The sequence below is a fragment of the Vidua macroura genome, chromosome 2 (assembly GCF_024509145.1).
Source record: "Vidua macroura isolate BioBank_ID:100142 chromosome 2, ASM2450914v1, whole genome shotgun sequence".
NCBI classification, from domain to species: Eukaryota; Metazoa; Chordata; class Aves; order Passeriformes; family Viduidae; genus Vidua; species Vidua macroura.
In genome coordinates this window covers 30,927,356-30,949,530 of record NC_071572.1, presented here as the reverse complement: position 1 = coordinate 30,949,530, position 22,175 = coordinate 30,927,356, and the positions used below count along the sequence as shown (strand labels likewise).

The window sequence follows — 22,175 nt, the reverse complement described above, 5'->3', positions numbered from 1 at the left end:
CAATACAGTCCCCTGGAAAATGGTTATTAGGCCCCAGACTACAGCATGGAGCACGGGTCACTGTCTCAGGAAGGTTATGTTTGGAGAAAGGTGCATTATAAAGCAACTAAACTCTTAATGGTTTTGATGATTTCAGTTCTGAGGCAAAGTTAGGAGGCTCATTCTGAGGGGTCAAAGAGACCTTAAAGAGATTTTAAAATTTGTCATTTAATGATAAGTACAGATACCAGAAAATACTTGTAGTAATACAAGATTATAAAAATTAAGGAAGTGGTACTGAGTAGAGAGCAGAAACTTCACAAACTGCTGCACAAGAAAAGGACAGTTACCTTCTGACTCCATGGAGTTGGCTATAGTGAAATACAGCTTCAAGAACAGTCAAGATTCAGTCAAGTGAATGATGCACAATTAGAATACATGGAGGTGTTCTGTAGAACAAGCAGGAGGACAAATAAAGACACAGATAAACGTAGGAAAATAATTTGAGGGAAGAATTCCTCCCCAGGGTTTCAGGGTTTGTTTTCATTTGGATTCTGTTTGTGCAGATTCCTAAGCTGTACTTATCTGCCTATTAATAGAATGAACAACCTTTGCACACGAGCCATACTGAGTGTGGGTTCCCCCAAACCACATCCAAAGAGGAGAAAAGGGTAGGGGGAAGGTAAATGTTGCCCTGTCTTCCTTCAGGTCTAGTTAAGATAGAGATTGTTGGGCTGCTACTTGTGAAAAGCTGGGACAGCAGCAGGCTGAATTTGAGGTCAACAGGTAGTTTACCAGGCAAGGGAAGGAGGGAAAAACTGGAAGTAGGTATACCTGCAAAAGGGGATGTAAACACTAAAACTGCAATTAAATAGGTTTCAGGTGCCTATGCCTGTCTAGGAAAGTATCTATGCCTAGAAAATAGTGCATGGTTGGGCAGGCCTTAGAGAGGCACTTGAAGTAAATTTACTGACCTGTGCTGTGGTGTAAATACAGAACTGCTGCCACTGCAGCAGGAGTTGGATGGAGCCTGTATATCCTGCTGAGCCCTGAGGTCCTGGAGCTGGTAGACATGGTTTAGAGCATACAGATTAACTGCATGCACATTGACAGGAAGCCTGGACTCCTTCCATTTAGCACCATGGCCAGAGAAGAGAGTATTTGTGGTAATTGTCAGGAAATTAGAGGTTCATGCACACAAGCCTCCCAACAGAGAGCTTGCTACTGGATTAAGCACAGGTCCTGATCAAGTTTTGCCTCTTCTGTAAGAGGGAATGCAAGACAGTGAAAAGGAGCTGACAAGACTGAGCTTGTCTCTGGGGTGAGGAGAGGGTGGTAGCGAATGCTGTCGCTCCATGTCCACAAGGCTGCAGCTCCACAGTTGTAGCCATACTCTGCTAAAGGAAATTGAGATAAAAATACATTGTGCTGATTAACTGCAGGTGGTGCCATGGCTGTATCACTAGTGAAAAAAGGAGGGTTTGAATTTGCTGACATTATTGCTGCTATACAAAGCTATTCAGTGCTTCTAAAGCTTATGTGGAAGTGAGAAAATAAAAATGGTGTTGTTACTGCAGACTGAATTGCTGGCCTAAAGAGAACAACATCAACTTCTTGCAAAGACAGAAGGACCTCCGAGAAAGATGTGGGATAATCTACCCTTATAGAAACCTAATTTTAATTCTCCCGTAGTCAGGTACTGGCTTAAATTCTGAAAGCATGTCTTTTTACTTTTTCCAAAGTTTAGCATAATTGTTCTGACTGGATATTCCTGTGATCCATATAGCCATCCAATCCTTCTTTGAATCCTGCACAGTTCTTGACCTCAGTGCTTCCTGTGGTGATATCTTTCACTGTCCAATTACACATTATGTGAAAGAGAATTTCATTTGATTGGCTTTGAATGCATGAGGTCTTCATTTCATTGAATGTTCCTTTATTCTTGTGTTATGCAGCAAGTTAGAGAAAAATGTCAGATATTTCTTCTCTAGAGTATTTGGTATTTTATCTTACTGTGTGTCTTCCTATCTGCCTCTTTTCTGAGATAAACAAATCTCATTGCTTTCAATCTCTTCTGGTGATAGTCTCTGCCTCTACCTTTACACCCTCTGACCCCCAACTCGCTCATTCTCATTCTCACGCTCTGATCTCTGTCTCTGCAGGATCTTCTCTGCTTGGGGAGGGGCATGGACAGTATGCCAGAGGAGAATTCAGTGCTGACTGAGTAGCTGAATATCATGTTAGCTGTGTGGGTTGCAGCTGTACCCTGGTCAAATGTCTTGGTTAAGCCATCTGTACTGTTTTTTAGGCATTTGGTGCTGAGCTCAGCACCTCAGACCTTAATTACTGTAACCAGCTCCTCTCTGGCATCTCTAACATTCATGCTGTTTCATTTCATTTGGCAGATATCTTGCCACCCAGGAAGACTGCATTGTCTGATAACCTGACCTTATCTCCCCTTCCTAGACCCTTTTTTCTACCACTTTAAGAAGAAAGGTCTTACCCTTAATTGAAAAAGCATTTTCAGTACTTCCTTTTACTATCTGTCTGTTTTTATGCCATCCTTAAGCTATTTATGACTTTCTTTTTATGTATTAGTAGATTTGACATGCATTGCCACACTGTCCATGCTGTCTCCACAGTAAGAACTTTTCCATGCCAATCTAAAGATTTCCTATTGTTACCTCTTTGTAGTCATTCAGAACATCCTAAAAGTCTAGTTTTCTGGTAATGCATCCCAGATGCAGTGAAGGGTAGTAAGGCAGGGTCATCTGGAATTCATGCTATGCCTGGAAGATGTACCCAGATCTGAACACACAAGCAGCACAATGAAGGTGGAGCTCCCCTTGATATTTAGCAGGAGGTGTCTCCCTTCCAACTCACTCAGCCCAGGTTGGTACGTGGAGTTGTAGCTCTATTAAAGCAAATTTGTGTCTTCCATGTCAAAAGAACCACAACTACTTCACCTTACACATGTATGTGCTAAATGCTCTGGTATTGAGGCACTCATTTTCTGGCTGTGCTTTCTTGCTTGTGAGAATTGCTCCTTGGAAAGTCACAGATGATTCATGCAGCATTAGACAGTGATCTCCAGGGCTGTCAGGGATGCCAGGCACTAAATTGCATCTCAGTTAAATAGATTATCTTCCTGTCCTGTTATGACAGTGCAGAAAGCTTTCCTAGAGTTCTGGTTGAAGGTGCCTCTCCCATGCAGCTCTTGTAGGCCATGGTTTTTGTATGGGGGCCCTGTCTGTCTTTTACAACTAAAACTCCAGACATTCTGGAAGCAGAAAAAGGAATTGACTTTTTTCTGTGTTTCTTATTTTTTGAGCCTACTTCATACTACAGTGCTATTTTGTTGTGTTGGCTAGATAAACCAAGGTGTCTTTCATATTAATACGTAATTTTGGAAATGAATAAATTCTCACAGGTAGGAAGTTGTGAGTGAATTGGAAGTTGACTGAATGATGTTCCAGAGTAATCTGAAGAATATTATCTGGGAAAATGCTGCTGAGGGGATTCAGTGCTGAGGTTGGATACTTTGTGCTGAAATCCACAAAGCTTTTGTTTCTGCAATTTTGCTCAAAAAGGAGCTGTAGTGGAATTAGGATCTATCCAGGTTATTTTAGAGAGGGCAACTAGGATGGTGGACAATTTGCAGCACTACTTAAAATTAGGAAGACACCTGCTAGTGCAATATTTTTTCTTATTTTAATAATACTTTCATAAATGCAATGTAATCCAAATGTCATCTCTTCATTATGAGCCAGTTGTGCCTGACCCACGTGTTTTAAATTGGCACTGGTAAGGAAAATGGAAAGGTGAATAGAACAGCTGAACTGAAGAAGTAAGCCCAGTTGGGTCACTTCTGTTTCTTTAGTGTAAAATTTTCAGAAAGCATGCATGATAAATGTATAATCAAAAGAGAATTTTGGATTGCTTTCAGCATGCCAACTGCCTTCTATCGTTTCAAAGCACCTATTCATGCTTTTACAGGAGCTTTATGAAAGCATGTGAAGTGGCTATCAATTTACCCCGTCTTATGCTTGGAAACAGACAGGACAGCTTTATCCTCTTCTTGTGGTTGTGTCTGGATGATGATGATGATTTTTGTGAGCCTGATCTAAAGCAGCCAATACAAAATAAATTGTCACATATACCTCATTTACACTGTTTAATCTTAAATTCTCCACTCTTGCAGTGTTTTAACTCAAACAACTTCATACACAGCAAAGAATACCTTGTTTTGATTAGAAACTATTAGCTCAAGCTAGTTAGAGGACCTAAGTTTAGATATTTAAATCCCTCCCCAGTCAAAATTTATATTCTTATGAAGCAAGAACAAATTATGTCTGCCTCATCTAAACCTGTTTTTAAGCTTTTAGTCCATTCAGCATCACGAAGAGAGCTATAAAAACAATTCACTGAATCCAGACTGAGCAGCTTGTCTTCACTTGCAGAAGCAGACACCCTGTTTATATTTTGTATCCTTTAAGTTTAAATAACTTTTATCACTCTTGTCTTCCTCTTTCTTTTTTTTTTTTTTTCTGGTTCATCAGTGAGTTTAGGATGCCATTAACTAATATTCTGTTAATCACATTAAAGGACCATTAAGCCTAGTTAATTTTTTCCTACTAGCTCCTGCTAGTGTTTGATGCATAAGAATGACATAAAGATGGACCACACTTGGTGTCATGGAACAGGTCCCAAGGCCCTTGGCAGAGGGTGTATTGTGGCTGGTGTTGGGACTGTGGAGCCTGTCTTGGGACAGGCTTCTGCTGATTTGATTTTCTGTGCTCATTTTTCAAACACCAGTATTAAAATAAGTTCTTGATCCCAATGGGCAGCTCGGAGTGGGGTCTCTTCCTGAGAGAGGGCTTGTTTATGATAAGGCATAACAAAAAACCTGCTGTATTGGCCTGCAAAGAAAACCCCGTACAAAAATCAAACCTGGAACTATGGCCTGGTTCACTTGTTTCGTAAGAGGTTGGCTTGGTACCCTGAGGAACACCTGTAGCAATGTACTTTTCTTAATCCAGCTGGATGGAAGGTCTTGTCTGGGGCTCTGCATCAGGTACTGATAATTTAGAAGGACTGGAGAGGAGATTATTGCCCTGCTTAGGCACTGCTGTCTGCCTGGATTCAGGAGCTCTTCCCTTAAGTGAAGGTTCATCCAAGTCATCCAGATCCCAGGAACCTGAAATGATGTGTCTTCTAACAAAGCCTAAACCATTAAGTAGACATGGCTGCAAAAGCTTGGTTTTGGTACTTTTTGAGAAGCGTGACAGCAGTGACAGGGCTGGGGAATATCTCTCAGGGAAATCTTTTAAAGATGGGTACACTTACCCTAGTGGCTTTCCAAAATGGATATACTGCTTGTGCTTAGTGTTCATTCTCCTGCTTACCTGCAAGGATTTGTAAATCATAAGCATTCATGTGTGACTAATATTTTTTTTTTCTTGGGAGCAGGACAAAAAGAAAAGGAAAAGGAAAAGAAAGATTTGTATCTATAGGACTGTGTTCCCCATTATTTTAAACTGCATTAGGCATATGTGCTCTCAAGTCACAGTTCTTGACACATATAAGCTTAGCTTCTTACAGCTGATTTGTAACACTGGTGTTTGAAAAATGACTACAGAATATCAAATCAGTTCAAATTCACACTTGTCAGGAGTTGCATAATGGTCCTAGGAGACACTGTAACAGTATATCTCTACTTATTTGTAATTCCTCATAGGATGGGAGATTTCAAGCTAATAATCCCTATCCAGGCAGTTGAGTGGCCTGGCTTTCATTTTAAGGAACATTGAGATGTGCTGCTGGTTCCTATTTTTAAATTAAGGAAATGTAAGAATCATGTTATTGTGAATGTGAGCTTGATGCAAATGTGGAAGTATGATGACAGGGCCTGCATTTCCGCTGGACTTGTTGCAATGTTTCCTTTTGTGTTTTGTCTTGTGGGCTTGCATGTTCAGTGAACAAGATCATAGACTAATTTATTTCAGAATAGCAAATACTACTGTCTATGCATACATTCCTCAAACTAGGAAAAGAAATTTGCCTAAAATGCAAAGTGTTCCCCTGTTTTTTCCTCTTTCAGAACACATAGCCCATCTTCAGGTTTTGAATTTTCTTTCTTTTTTTTTTTTTTTTCCTTTTTTTCTTTCCGTATGACATTGCAGTTAGCTTTGATACCATTCAAAGTGAAATGCTGGGGCAGAATTTTTAGCAAATAAGAGTTGAAGAGCTGTGGTAAACTTTTCATTGCTCTGTGTCTTTAAATCAAGACTGGGTGCCTTAATAAATGGTTAGACTTCTCCTTATCAAGTTATTAGCCTTTCATAAAGAAATCCCTTGATGAAATGTTATGGCCTATGTTTTCCTGGAAAGTAAGACTAGATCATTATAATGGGCCCTCCAGGTCTTTAGCTCAGGGGTGCCTAATTTCTTTCCTGACCTTGAATTACACTGAGAAGAGGAAGTTTAAGAGGAACAAGTCAGGCGGTAAAATTCTGCATATTCTGAATATTTTACAGAATTACAAGCCAAGCGCTGAGGTGTTCAGAGGAAGGACCAGTGCTAAAGCAAGGAGCTCCATTAACTGGCAGAAGTTAATGAACCTGTGTCTGGTGTTTAGGACTGAACCAGAACTGGTGTGGGAGATAGCATTGGGCTCACTCTGAGCCTTGGTGGGCTTGGAAACACAGCTATGGGGAACTGTTCCTCTGTGTGTGGTTCATCAGATCCTCAGCTGCTGCAGGTGGTGCGTGGGGAAGTGATCTCCCATCCTTTGATGCTGCAGGCAGTGCCTGGGCAGACCATTCTTTGCCTGCTTTCCTGTCCCAGCAGCAGTCTCCTGGCAGTGATCAGGAGCAGCAATGTCATGTGTCAGCCCATCATGAGTCATATTCACTTCCTGAAATCCATTCTCCATCCCCAGGACCAAAGCTCTCCATTTAGCTGTGAAACTGTGCTTCAGCTTGTGATGGTTACAGTCCATTGAATGCACAGGTTTGTGTATGGTGATGACTCATCGAAGTGCAGAACATTGTTTGGTCATTTTTTCTGTGCTGAACCTGAGATGTTCCACCAGTACCTGCCCTGGCTGTCAGATGCTGCCTGGGAAAATACATCTTCCTCAGTAAGAAGCATGAAAATGTCCAACCCTTGACTCCACAGGTATTGATCATGCAGAAAAGAACCACAAGACTCCACCACTTGCAAAATAGCTGTGTTAAAACAGCAGCATTTAGGTTTTGGCCCAAGTATGGAATAAGTACTCCTAAGAGATGGCAATCCCGTGTGGGAAGAAGCCATAGGAAAATAGTTGGTAAACACTGTGTGTGTGTGTGAGGACAGGGGAAGGCAGGTTGGAGAGTGATTTGTATTTCTTGTGGTTTTATTATAATTGTGGCTGTAAATTGTGAACTGCTGCTCTGCAACTGCTGAAATCGTGGCTGGCTTTTGCACTACTTACAGATGTTACTGGTCTTTAGTACGGGGGCTTGTTTCCTACATCTGCATAAAGAAAAGTACAGATTGGTGATGTGCTTATCTGGTGCCTCACTAAAATGTAGCAGTGACTGCTCTCCTTTTCCCAGAGAGCTGCCTCTTTTTTGCATCTTTTTTTTTTTTTTCTGCCAGACACTCCAGTTAAAACTGGTGCCCTGCTACTGAGATGTGCTGTAATGAAAGAGCCTTTCCTCCATCCTTGTATGAAGCTTTCATGAGCTCACCCATGAAGGAAGGGTGGATGAAGGTGTGTGACTTAGGCAGGAACACAGGTGACTGTGATGAGATTCAAAAGCTGTGACACAAAACCAGGCAATTGCTTCCCTTGGAAAAAGGTTTAAGAAAGAGACAGATGAGGCATACTTGAGACAGAAGGATGTTGATTTCATGGTTTATTGTCACATTAAAAAAGTAATATTACTGATGAATTAATATTTGCTTTTTAATATAAAAGTGCTTATTCTTACAAATCCTTAAGGCTCATTCTGTTACATTACAGTAGGATTTTTCACCATCCCAGAAACTGTGCTACATGAGTTTTACATGAACTGTGGACATAGCAAAATCTCCAAACAGTAAAACAAGTCATTAATAATTCCATTGCCTTTGTATGCATTATCCTGTTTAATTGTGTAACATAATTTAACATGAAAAGAAATAAAAGCAACATTTTCTTTTATTTTCTATTTTGGTTTGGAACTGATCCCCAAAATATTTCTATTTTTTTTTTTGAGCGAATGGAACAAATACAACTGGTTTTAAATCCCAATTTTTTACTCGTACAGCAGAAGGGAAGGAGTGAGACAGAGGAGCATTACAGATGTAGCATTTACCCTATGTTTCTCACTAAAGGGGAAAGGACTGACTACAAAGCACAAGTACTGTTTATACGCCATATATTTGTTTTTGTAATGTCCCTGTGTTGTACTTAGGTAAATCTCCCACTGAAGCCAATGTGAGTTTTGCCTGAGGGAGGAATAATACCAGGGCTCTCACAGGGGACATTTTACATTAAGTAGTTTATTATATTTTTGTCTCACAATGGAAGAATGAAATAGGTGAAAGTTACTAAAGCTCTCGTTCGTATTGATCACAAGTGGAATATGATTTCTGGCATACACTATGATACACATATAAGAGTATACCATATTTCTTTGTAACCATAATTAGAGCTATATTAGTTGGATGGGCAGTGAATTTGCTATTTCTACTTAAATTTTAGATCTTTATTTATTGTAAAAACTTTTTTTTTTTTTTCAATAATTGGGTCAAAATGCAGCAACTAAAAAAATACCTAATGCAAAGATAAAAATAATTTAAAGTATTCTGGAGCAAGGGGGGAAATGCTAGCCAATCTAATAAATAAGGCAGTTTAAAGCATTTGTGACTGCTACTGTGATATATGTACATACTTTACAGCATAAATTACTGTACAGAATACTCCGTTTATTAACCTGTGTAAACAATATTGCCTGCTGTATGGGGACATATTGTGGGATTATGGTCAGCAGAAAGATAAACTGCTGTAGCAGGGTGGGGGAGGCCTCAGAGACACATCCTCAGAGAGCAACATGAGCGTTATTTTATGAGCTGCAAACAAAGCCATCTCAACTTGAATAATTTTACAAAAAATCTGCTGACATTTTTTGCTTTAAACGAAATATGGAAATGAACCTCTGTGGTTTGTTACAGAAATAATTCTGGTCTCTGCATACCTCACCTGGCCAGGGAACCTTGCTCAGGAGTTCGCTGTGTGAAAAGGGAGATGGGGAAGAGTCGCAATGTGCAGTACCTTGTTGTGTGCTGTCTGCACTGCCAGCCGACAGCTGATCCCACACTGGGATTGCCACACTGCCTTTTCAGCCACTGCAGCATGGGAAATGGGGAGGGAACCCTGTGATTGTTGCAACTGGTAGGAGAAGTAATGACACATGCAAGCCTCCTGTTATTTTGTCCACCCTGAACTGCCTTCCCCACCCATTTGTTTCCCTCACCCATCCACAGTGTGGTTTGGTTTTGACTTCTGCATGGTGGCAACTCCATGGATCCTGCAGGAGGATGCAACATGGCACTGGCCAGCAGGCAGCACTGCAGTTCAGGTTCCCATAAATAATAGGCCCAGGAAGGCAGGGAGTTGCCAAAAGCAGTATGTGTGTGCAGCCATGATTTGTTACTCTGGCTACTGTCTCCATCTCCCAGGGTCAGCATGGAAGAATGGCCCTGCACAGGAGTACAAGGGATCACTGCCCAGAGAGCAATTCCTGGCTCCTCTGCTTTGGCTCCTGCCCCTCCTGTTTCCATCCATGAAAAGAGACAATGGCACTGCAAGGCCACCTTGACCTGGCTGCTCTGGCGCTCCCAACACACCACTGCTCTTTCTGCCTCCACCAACAGCAAGGGAAGCCAGCCCTAGGAGCTGCTGTGGGACTACTGGTCTGCTGGCAGGCCACAAGCTTTAGGTGTGTCCCCATGTGACCCCATTCAATTTCACATAATGAATTGAAAAATGCTGTTGAATTTCCATAAAAAAGACAGTAATACTGGCCTCACTTAGGCTCACAATCTCATCTCTTTCAACATCTACAGAAAAAATTTCTCCTTTTTTAAAAGAGGCCATCTCTACTTCCAGGCAACATAAGGAAAAAGTGCCTGCAATAGTTTAGTAAACTGTGAAATGTATTTTCTTGATATTTCAGTAATCTTAATAGAAAAAGGTGCACATTCAATTCTCAAGGATCTACTTTGGATTTAGACCTAGTGAATTATAGACTGGTCAAGAGGTGGTCCAAGTCTGAAACATATGCATGAAACATCTGAGAAAGAAATGTATTTACCACATACCTATTTTCCTGCGCATGTGCTCCCTCCCAACATGATCTCAGCCCCATTCTGCCTCACTGCATCCTGAGATATTTACCAATTTCATCAGGCATTCCTGTCAGCAACAGGCATGACTATAAACCTGGGGTGGGATTTATACCACCTCTGTATCTGAGCTCTTTACCTAAAACCTCTTTTTAGCCAGTGGAGACAAACAAGAATTTCTAGGGTGAGATTAATTGTGCTTATTTTAGACCTTCAGTATAAGATAAGGTGATTTCCAACTTATGTGTTTAAATCAGAATCCTTTTTCTATCTCATTCCACCTTCTTTTCCTATTTAATCCTAGTGAATTGTTACGAGGCTGACTGTGTATCCTCCATGGCTTAAGGAAGGTCATTGTACAGGTGAGACCACCAGCTCCTGCTGGTTCTACTGCAGGGCCTTGAAGTGGCAAAGCTCACTCAAGTGGATTGGTAGCACAGTCAGGCCAAGGCATTGGGCCAGGAGATGCTGCTGGCACCCCTCCAGCTCCATTGCTGTTTCACACAAGGTATTTGAGTCACCAGCACTAAGGGCTCTTGGTCCCCATGTTACTGGTCCCTCCCATTTGCCTTTTCTTGCTGAGGAGAAGAGATGTCAAAAAATGTGCATGGACTCATCAGCACTCACTGTCCTTCCTCAAGAGGGAACTGAATTCTCTTGCTAGAAATAATGGGAGAAGGTAGATGCCAGTCCCACAGATGGGGTGGGAATGAGAAGAAAGCAGGAAGGTCCTGAACTGCTTGGAGAGCTCTGCACTGCCTTTCACCTTTTTCCTGTGACCAGTTTCTACTCTACCTTGTCCTGCATGTCGCAAGACAGGAGATGGAGTTGAGGAAGAAAATGTCTAGAACTGCAGGAAGTGACCTCGACATCCAGAGGGACCTTGAGAGAGCGAGAAGACCCTCATGTGAACCTCATGAGGCCCATCAAGATCAATTACATGGTCCTGTTCCTGTGTTTGTCCAAGCCCCAGTATCAATACAGATGAGGGATGTACTGATTGAGAGCAGTCCTGCTGAGAAGGACCTGGGGGTGCTGGTGGATGAGAGGCTGAACATGAGGCAGACATGTGCCCTTGCAACCCAGAAAGCTAAAAAAGCATGACCAGCTGGTCGAGGGAGGTGATTCTCTCCTCTCCTCTGCTGTTGTGAGACCCCACCTGGAGTTCAGTGTCCAGCTCTGGGGTTTCCAGTACAGGAAGGACATGGAACTGTTGGAGCAGGTTCAGGGGAGGCTGTGAAGATGATCAGAGGGATGGGGCACGTCTCCTATGAAGACAGGCTGTGAGGGCTGGGGTTCACCCTGGAGAAGAGCAGGTTCTGGGGAGATCTTACTGTGACTGTGGACTTTCTGTACAAAACAGGGATTTATAAGAAGAATGGAGAAAGACTTTACTAGGGCCTGTAGTGACAGGACAAGGGGAAACATTTTTCAACCGAGAGTAAATTTACATTAGATCTAAGGAAGAAATTCTTTACTCTGAGTGTGGTTTGACATAAGAACAGGTTGCTCTGAGAAGCTGGGGATGCCCCATTCCTGCAAGTGTTCAAGGCCGGACTGGATGAGGCTTTGAATAACCTGGTCTAGTGGAAGGTGTCCCTGCCCACTGCAGTGGGGTTAGAACTAGATGATCTTCAATGTCCCTTCCAACCCAAACCCTTCTATGATTCTGTGATAAATCTAAACTGCAGGAAAATACTATTTTTTAAAATAGAGGTATATTCTAAAATGGTAGTGAGAAAAAGAATAAGAAGGGCCTGTCCTTTGGTAAATGTTATCTATGTCTAGCTTGTTCCTGCAGGAAATGTTTTCATGTCTGTTGACAGGGTGAGAATTCCATATATAAGAATGTCAAGTGGAGGAGAAAAGGATAACTACTGCTAAGAAAGGACTTGTTAGTATTGACTGAATAACATGAACCACATTAGAAATATTTTGTTGATTTGACTGATGTTCAATCCTTGGTGAAGTACTTTATTGATAACTTCTAGAGGTAATGTGTCAGAACAGAGCTGGAAGTCTGCCCTGGGGATACTGTCTAACAATGGTGTGATTTGGGAAAGTCACTCCCACACAGAGCGGGAGAACATTGTGTTCCCAACCAATCTCTGACTTCCCACTTTGATTACTGGTAATCTGCATCAAAATCAGACACATATTTTGTCATGAGAGACTTTTTAAAAAAAATGTTTTGTTAAGCAACTTTTCTCTGCAATGCACCATGCTAAAAGAAAATTTCCATTGATTTGAAGTGATGTGAAGCTGGATTTGGGTTAATAAATTATTTGAACACTTTAGGCTGTTTTGAGGAACATACTTTGTACAAATTTCTTTTGCAAAATGACTGAAAGACTATAAAAAGATTTGAAACTCTAAAGATGGCCATGCAGCACTTTGTTAATCTATGCTGTTTGTCCCATTATGTACTGTTGTGATTCTTGCTCTCTGCCAGGATCAAAGTCATAGATACTCTGGGAATGGCAATTTCACCTAGACTGTGACACCCTTTGGCTCTAAACACAGGTTTTATACCCTCTGGTGCTTACACCAAGAGCTTACATAGTATTCAAGGATTTTGTGGGTCTTGTAGCTCTGGACTCAGGGGTGAAATTCATCCAGTGTACTTAGCATTTTTTTCCATAGCTCTTCAACAGCACTTTCCTTCTGAGGATACAAAGTTATTTGCAAAAATTAATTAATTCTCATAAAGCCCTATGAGGCAGATAAATGTTAAGTATCCCTGTGTTAGTACATATGAGAAACATGAGACCTGAGTGCCTTATCATTCATGCTGTTCACTGTATTTGCTCCCAAAAATGACTAAATGCCATGAGACAGAGGAAATCCCCTTTCCCCCCAGCTAATTCTGTTGTTTTCCTTGGACCTTCTGGAATTCTTTGAGGGCAGCAGGGATAAGGCTGGGCTTCAAGCTGCAGCGTGTGAAATTCAAGCTACACAAATTGCAAAAGTAAAGGAGACTTGGTGTATTTGTTGCTGGTTTTGGGGGCAAAAGCCAGGCCCTTTATGCAACCTGTGATTTACTTGCTCTGTGTTCCAGCATCCCATTGGAAAGGTAGCTTGGGCTGCCAAAGTAGGAAACATCCCTGAAAGTCAGGCATTCCAAGTGGGCTAGCTACCAAGTGGGCTAGCTACCAAGAGCAACAGGGCTAGACAGCAAATGGAGGCAGAAGAATTACTTGAAGAAATAGCCCTAGCTTGGTCTCACCCATGTCACTCGAGGAAAACCATAGTCTTTTGAAAGACCAATGGATGCTCTAAATCTTAGTGTTTTCCTCTCTGAAGCTTTAGTCAGGTTAGCACAAACAGGACCTCAAGTGACTTTCCCAGTTTGTTAATTAACCTTAACAGCAATTTATGGCATGGGGCTAGTGACACTGGAAGTGGAGGCTTGGCCTTTTTGAGGGCAAACAGCAGCTTTGTGAGAGACGGTAAAGTAGCTGAATTTTCATGCTAACAATATTGGCTCAGAGACATAGTTCCACATTTTTTGAGACATACTAGACCTAAGATTATCCAAATGCTTTTCTAAATGCATTCTGACAAATTTATCTATGGTTATATGCCTCCTAGCCTTTGGTGCACAGCACATGTAACAGTTATAATTATGATACTGATCAGACCAATCAGAAATTTTTAAGACATGAAAACTAGACTAATTCTTTAGTTTCAAACACAGTGAGGTCAAATACATGGTATAAATGATAACAAAAAGATAACAAAATGAGGGGCATGTTAGGTCTGTGCCAGACAGACTTCTGTTGTTACCTTAACAAGTCTGTATACTTCAGGCATTGTTTGTATTTCTATTGTGCCAGGAGATTTTATTCTTTAGTTTGAGGGTTCTCGCTGAATGGGGGAGGGAAACGTTGCCATCGCTGTGAACAAGAAACATTTCTTTCTGACATATTAAGCATTAAGAGGATTATGTAAAGACAAGACATATTGCAGAAGGAGATGTTCTTAATATAGCTTTTACCATGAACTCACGACCTGCCAAAAATTTAGGAGAGTTAAAAAAACCTATAGCTTTGACAATCTTTTCATTTTAAAAAAAAACATTTTGTAAAAAGATTAAGGAATTAATCCACTGTTATTTACATAAAATTTAAACTTTCCTGCTTAAAATAATGAATCATTTAATGTTACATTTGTGGGATATCTAAGCAGATGCCATTAATCCAAGTCATTTTGAAAATTCCAATTTCATTTGGATTAAAACCTACAACTAAGTCAGTGAATAGCATATACTGTACATGCGTTAAGGCTGGTGACTACTAAAGTCTCTTGGGTAGATAAACTAAGCACAGATTAGCCAGGTCTAAGTGTATGTCCTCATCTGGGGAAGAAAAAATGTCCTGACATTTCAGATTTGAATCAGTAGCCATGAAAAATGGTTGAACATTTGTATTACAAAAGAGATACTATGGCACAGTCCCAAAGGTGCATTTCATATAAATTAATTAGCTACACAAATTATTTTGACAACAGCTACTGCACTTCTTAGGTGATATGGCTGCTCAGTGATGAGTACTTGATGATCAATGGTAGGCACTAGTAATATCCTTCATGCTGAGTGACTTTTATTACTATTTAGATTTACAGTATATACATATGTGTTTGTATCTACACTTAGGGCTTGATCCTCTTAACCTCCTTTACCTAAGGTCTTCTGTTCACTATAATCTCTTCCTTTGGAGCTCTGGTATTTGAACAAAAGAAATAGGCAAACAAGGGGTTTGGGTATCCTGCCACGTGACAGGAAGGACTATGCCTGGCTTTTGACCATACTTGAACCTCTGCATATGCTTTGTTCTTACCTGACACTCATGCCACCATGCCATACTATAAAGCTTTAAGGCCAAGGGCTCTGTATGATCTGGCTGTCTGTGAGGATCCTATAAGTTGTTCTGTCAAGCCCACCTGCAATACACAGTTCCTTTGCATCCATTCCCATTGCTGCATGAACTCTTACTGATTCAGAAGCCTCTGTTTGTAAGCAAACCTCTTCCTCCAGGCATAATCCTTCTGGATTTGTACAGAATGACTTCTTACTTTTCCAAAATGGAACCTGAATGTTGCTATGGCTAAAGAAGCCTGCATGTTCCTGGACTTTTAAAGCAAATTAAAATAAGTCAGTGTATTTCATGGAACTGCAAAAAAGGACAGTCTTCTCTGGTCCCATCCAAAACACACAGAGCATCTTTGACTCACAGTGTGACATGCCTAAGACTATTCAGGTTCTTAAAGGGGTGCATATGCTTAACTGGACCAGACCTAAAGTCACATGCACTTCTGCAGACCAGGCCCTAAGAAAATGAAATTAAGTATTTGTTGTCACGGTGCCACATTCAGACATCCAATCAGCAGCAACCCTACAGAGCAAATAGCCTGCACAGAAGAGTATTCTAAATAACCTCGCTAAAATAGTACAGCTGCAAGAAACCCTATGGAGAGAAGGCCAAACCCTTTAGTCCACTCATCCTGTGGCACCACCAGAAATTAAGGCTCAGTGTGCTCATCAGACGACACAGATGACGCCAGCACAAAAACTAAAAATCAGTAAGACTTCCATGGAAGCAATAGGTACTTTAGCTGAAATAACTCAATATAAGAGCAATGTACAGGAAAGGACAATCATCTACAGAGATGCTTAGTACTTGGAAATGTTACAATAGAACACCATTAATTCTTGCATTTCTTTGAAGTTTCTTGACATATTATATCCATACAAAGAGTTCATCATGATTAAGAAAAATATTCCAATCTTAGTAAAATAAACATGCTTCAAAGTTCTGTATTTGAAACTCAAATGCCACATGTGCAATAAAACTAAACTCCATTTAAGGCAAGTAATATACGTTACTTCTAAAATTTCTCAACATTAAATATCAGAAAGGGCTCCCACACCCCCAAACTTATCTGAAGATAAACATCATAGGCACCGTCAAAGAAAACAGAAGCTAATCTATCTGGAGTTTCACTTTCCTGATCTGAGGAGAAATCCTGCAATACCTGCGGATGGCATTGAAGCAGCTGACAGAATCCATTGCTACTAGTGTAGCAAATCCTGACAGACTTCCACATCTGGAGATCAGGCAAGTGATAAACAGAAAGGCACCAATTGAGTTCTCCATGAAACTTGTGATGAAACAAATTGTGTTCCTTCTGGGGTGGGTGACAGCCAGAGCTAAAGGTGACGGCAGGACTCAGAGGTCATGTATTTTGTCATTTAAAGGCAAGTACATGTTGTCTCCTAAAGCCAGCCACATTGTAACACTCAAGTCCATGCTAAGAGGTGGCCACAGCTACAGGCGTTCTCCTGGGGGAAGTATCTGAGCACCGATGGGCACATAACTATTGGCCCAGGATGGCTTGGGGCTGAGCGGTTCCTTGGTGGCTACTTCAGAGAACACAGTGAATGCTGAGTCTGAGCAATAGCTGGAGTTATGGTGAGCAGCCTTGGCAGAAAAACACAGCTATGTGGGGCTCAGTGTGCTCATAAGCCCACTCTTTACCATGGGGTACGTGGAGTCTGTGCTACCAGACATTTGACTGAGAAATTGTGCCATATTGTTTGGTATCTTTTCTTCAAAATGCAGCTCTTCAAAAATGGGGGATGGAAAAATAAAGGCAGCAAGTACCAATTAATCAACCATTTGTATCAGTGGCTACTTCTACTTGTATCTTCTATTGAAAGTGTCTTTTGTACTCACATTTTCTTAATGTGTAAGCAAATTGGATTAGAAAATAACAGTAAAAGGGTTCAACTAATGCCTTGGACAAGAACGGTCAATTGAAAGTCACTGGAGCTGCTGATTTGAGTAAAGGCAGCAAATCTGATTGCAAAAGAAAATATTTCCAACATAGGAAAAACCCCCTAAATATGTGAAAATCACTGAAAATGAACAAAAATGCACTAAGTGCAAGCGCAGTTGATATGAACTGGCCTTGACCTCATCTGACCTAAATTAAACTCCAATTACTGTGGGATTAGTTCTCTGGCATGAAAAACACAGCCTGTCAATGGGAACCAAAAACATTCCATAAATCAAGAAATGTTAAAGCCTAGTTGAGGATTATGCGGGAAGAGTGAGAGGATTATGATAGGAAACAGTTCTTAGCTTGATGAGCAGCAAACTCAGCTTCCCAGATAAAGGAAATTGCATGTAATGCTCCCATACAGCCTGGAAGAAAATGTTGCAAGCTTCTGCTAGATGAAAAAGATATGAAAGTAAAAATCTGCAGGATGAAGCCTTCCCATGTAAAGCCAATAACTGTTATAAATATCTGTCTCTCTGTGTGTGCAGCTGAAATTAACACATTTTCCTTCCTAAGTGGAATACTGTTTGCCATATTTTTTCCTTATCTATTTACTGTCAGTAACAGAATGCAATTTTCCACCATCTCTTTTAAGTTCTTCCTACCAGCATATCTGTTTTTAGGCCTTCCTTTTGCTTGATACTGTAGGTTGCACTGTTGGTGAGGAGCTGAACGAGACGTAAAGTTATTTAAAAAGACAGGAGATAAAGAAATGCATGCAATTTGTTGAAACTTATTGCACTTGAAGGAATGCTGTCTTTCTCCAACTTAATGTGGACTACACACCTCCTCTCTCTGCTCCAGTGGAGAAGTAACAGGGAGATGGCACATTAATATGGAACTTCCGTGATGTATCCTTGCTCGCAGTAAAAATTCTCCATGTCTACAACTTGCCCTCATTCATTCCAGTTCAGGAAAGCCCTTGTGTATGTGCTTAAGCTCTGCTGAAGTCATCAGGATTTCAGTACAAGCTTAAAGTTAAGAATCTATTGTGAGCTTTCCTGAATAGGGATCTGTGCTTATTGCACTTGGTTCATTCAACCCATAAGATTTTGGTTTCTGAGTTTTTCAGTACAAGAATAGAAACGTTATGTTTGTGCATTAAGATCAGTTCTTTATAGTACTTCTAGTGTATGAAAATGCTTGGAGAGTGATACAGAACAATTCATTCTGAAGAGACATCATTGTATATTGTACCTCTGTGCACATACATGTCTACACTCAGAAGAATTTTGCTCAATATTGAAGAAATATTCACCTTTGTTTGGATCAATGCTGTAGCTGACTATTTCTGTAGCACAGTGTCCAGAATAACTGAATTATCCATAAAAGGGATACTGTCCATGTGAATGGCACACAGTCATTATGACAAGTGAGTGCTATTCCGCACCCAGTGAAGTCCTTGTTGAGTGTACTGAACTAAATGCTCCATACTGCTGTGCAAGGTGATAGGTCCCATCAATGCATCCAAGTCGTTAAAAAAATCTGCAGGGGAAAAGAAAAATTGCAGGAATTCATCATCAGAAGAGTGAATCTTTATTTGCTACTTGTCACCCTTTAACAGATTTTATTCTCTTGCAAATTGAGTCAGGCTGAACATTCCATGGGAATGAAAGTTTAGTGCTGGTGAGATTAATTTTAAAGCACCATGGTTCATGATGTTACAGGCTGATGCACAACAATTTTCTTTTTAACAAACAAAGCAGTGAGTTCTTCAGCTTAGCTTTTCATTAATTTCCATTAAGTCTTGATGAAGCAAACAGACTCTGGGCAAGATTTATTCTGAGATTGAGGACAAGTAGATCAAAAAGCCCACACACAGGTGTCCAATGACACATTTGTGATACGCTATTTGTTTAAGCTACCATGACAGAAAAATACAGGCCTGTACAACATGGCCAACCCGCCTACAGAGTAATTTGGCTAACTAGCCAGTCAGGACTTAGAATCACAGAATGGTTTGGGTTGGAAGGGACCTTTAAAGATCAGCTAATTCTAACTCCTGTGCCATGGATAGGGACAATTCAGTTGTCTACTCAGAGGCATGCAGTGCCCATTTGAGATGCTCTTAGGGAGTTGGTATGTACAGCCTGGACTGGCAGATCTAACACAGGATATGCAGGAGAGTTCTGGAGTGGCAGTTTAGGTAAGGATACCTCAGTGAATTATATTCCTGACTCCCTTTCAGGGTGGACTAAACAGCATTCTGAACTGTTGTTTGTACTGAACAAAGCTCCATCAACTACAATGGGAGATGAGCCCCCCAACTCATATCTACATACCTTCACTTAGGTACCCTTGTTTTGACTCGGATCTTGCCCTTCTCCCTGCCTTAAATATACAAATTAGCCTGAAAACTAAGGAATACTTCACCATCAAGTCAGATGCTGAAGCATTTGCTTGTGGGAACCAGTTCACTTGAAAGAAGTTTGCTGCAGGCACCTTGTTCCAATCTGTGTCTGGATGGGGAAGGGCTAGGGGCTGTTCATTCCTTCTGCAGAAAGGAGGCGTGCTCCTGCTTTTTGATGGGGTCTGGCTAAACACACCCCATGCAGCTCCGTGACTTTGGGGGCAGGAAGCTGTCTTACCTCCCACAAACCTTCCTCTCTAGAATGCACAGATGGCAGGAAGTGCTACTCACAGCCAAATCTGTGACCTGTCTGTCACAAGTCTTGGCTCAGCTCTTCTGAGCAAGACAGCTATCAAAATTGCCTTTTTGGGCTGTTTTGGAACAAACTAGGAGCAGACTGAAGAAAGAAATAATCTCTGCAGTCCTACTTTGCAGACAGGTTTCATATCAAAATAGTTATTTTCCTGATCCAAATCATGTGCCATTCTTCTAGAATAGTCCATTGCCTTGCCTCGCTCACCTCTGTTTTCCTTGGCCAGGTTGTCAGCCATCTCCCAGTAGTCATAGCTGTGCAGGATGCTGTTGGTGATGCTGACGTGGTTGGCGGCCATCTGATGAATGCGCTGTGGGATGCTGATGATAGGAGATGGGGAAGGGGCCCCTGTGCTCCCCTGGGATCCTACAGAACTGACTGGAGAAGGGCTAGGGGACATAGGAGATGGAGTTCCTGTGCTCCTAGAAACCAGTGTTAATACAGTTATTTTAAAAGTGTTGGGATTAAAAACACAAGAGTATCAGAACATACCACAGATAAAAATATACAATTTCTAACTGCCAATCTGATACAAATTTCTGTGCAACTTACTTTCCACTGGCACCCCAAGGAGATGGGTTCTGGGCAGCTTTTGATGAATTCTGGAAAGGAAAGAGTAATTCACAATGCATATAATTTATATAATACTACAAAATGAAAATATTAAAGAATATAAAAGTACAAAAATGTAAAGAAAGTGATGCAATTACATCTCATGAAGTAATAAACCCAGTCAGCCTAGTTTGATGTTATGATGAAGCAAGGCTGCAGAACAGACTTGAAACATAGTCTTTTCAACATTCTGGCATAGGGGCTTATTAGAAAAACATTAGGTGAAATGGAAACTTTTCACAGAAGTCCTGGGCATTCAGAAAAAAAAAAAAAAAGTGCTGCAGGACTCTTTGTAAAGTTTAGGTTGGAATTTCTTGTGATGAAGAAAATCAGAAAGATTTCCTCCCACTCTCCTGCTCTCAATGATAAATGTCATCCCCCTAGGACTTGCAAGACTGTGCAAATATGCTCACCCTAGCATCCATAGGGATATGGATCTGAGGATCTGCAGCTCAGGTGGGTGTTTTAACCACCAGGCTCAAAAATCTTGCTCATGATTGCTCCTTGTGGAGCTGTTCCCCTTGGTCCAAACACGGCAGCATTCACAAGGTCAGAGAGACTGCCCATGTAGATTGGTGGTTTTCATAGCTGAAGGATTCCCCAGAGAACCACAGAAGGGGCCATTTGATCATTTAGTGTGGTGTCTTGTATACCTGGAGTCGCTAAGATTCTCTCTGGTATACTGTGCTTAGGCTAAAGAATTTAATTGCTTGAGGAGAGTGCAAGCTTGTACAAGCACTGTTTTTACAAAGCAGGAGAAATTCAGGTGTCAGCAGTAATGGAGACTGGATAAATGATTTTATTATTTTAAAATTATTTTAGTAGTTAAAACTCCAGTAGCTGGAGGGAATTCAGTCACTGGCTCCTGACCATTTGACCTGGGGAAAAACTCCACCTCTATCCCAAGTGACTGATTTAGTCCTAGGCCTGTGAGAAAGAAGTCTAAGAAACCAAGCTTTTCTAGTCCATTCCATCCATGGCCTCACATTCAGCAATAGTCAGCCTGATCCTTCAGAGGAAAGTAACCTCCTTGTGCTCTCCCCCGAAGCTGAACCTGCAAGTAACTGTGTGCTGGAGAACAGCCTTCTCTTCCTGACATCCATGTGAGACCAGACAAAGCCCTGCAGCTTGAGATCTGTTTATGGATACTGCTTTAAATGCAAGGCTGTAGGTGTTGTAAACTGCAGGAGTTACAAGCCATACCAGTAGTACAAAACCACTTGGTCTCTCATGGCTTAGGAAGGAAAATGGTAAACAAGGGGCTTCAGATGTTCATTGATTTCAAGGCCAGGAGTAATCCTGCAGTGCACACAATCTGCAATGTCTGTTTTCCACCAATCATGGCACTTCTGAAAGAAGCTAAATTACTTAAAAAATTTACCTTATTTTATTCCTTCTAAAAAGGACAGATAGCCATATAGAAATTCTTAGACACTATTTATCCTCCTTGTTCTTCTGTGTCCTGTTCTATGTTTAGCAGGCCTCACAATTAGAAAAAAAAGAATGCTGTTTCACAGTTTCAAGATTGAATCTTCCTAGCTTCAGTGCTATCTTTTGGATTTTGTTGGTCCAAAGCCAGCAAAACTACATGTAATCTGCAAATTATCAGCTCTGTTTCCATTTCCACGTACACAGTGATCTCTTAACTCATTCAGCACTAAACTGGACACACCCCCTACGCCTCTCTTTAAAAAACTTTGTTTT

General features: G+C 41.1%; 1 protein-coding gene and 1 long non-coding RNA gene across 2 annotated transcripts in view; both read right to left on the bottom strand.

Moving 5' to 3' along the window:
* Positions 1–14,177: 14,177 nt before the first annotated feature.
* Positions 14,178–17,866, bottom strand: LOC128821080 (uncharacterized). Its single transcript, XR_008441017.1, has 3 exons — positions 17,802–17,866; positions 15,195–15,297; positions 14,178–14,252 (listed from the first exon to the last, which is right to left on the bottom strand). It is a non-coding gene; the product is annotated as an uncharacterized LOC128821080 (long non-coding RNA).
* A 693-nt stretch (positions 17,867–18,559) lies between these two features.
* Positions 18,560–22,175, bottom strand: part of AFF3 (ALF transcription elongation factor 3) — a 273,112-nt gene continuing 269,496 nt past the window's right edge. Inside the window, exons 19-21 of the mRNA XM_053969767.1 lie at positions 20,412–20,461; positions 20,067–20,281; positions 18,560–18,681 (exon numbers count right to left, since the gene is read on the bottom strand). Coding sequence (XP_053825742.1) covers positions 18,560–18,681; positions 20,067–20,281; positions 20,412–20,461 — 387 coding nt within the window. The remainder of the gene's footprint in view (positions 18,682–20,066; positions 20,282–20,411; positions 20,462–22,175) is intronic.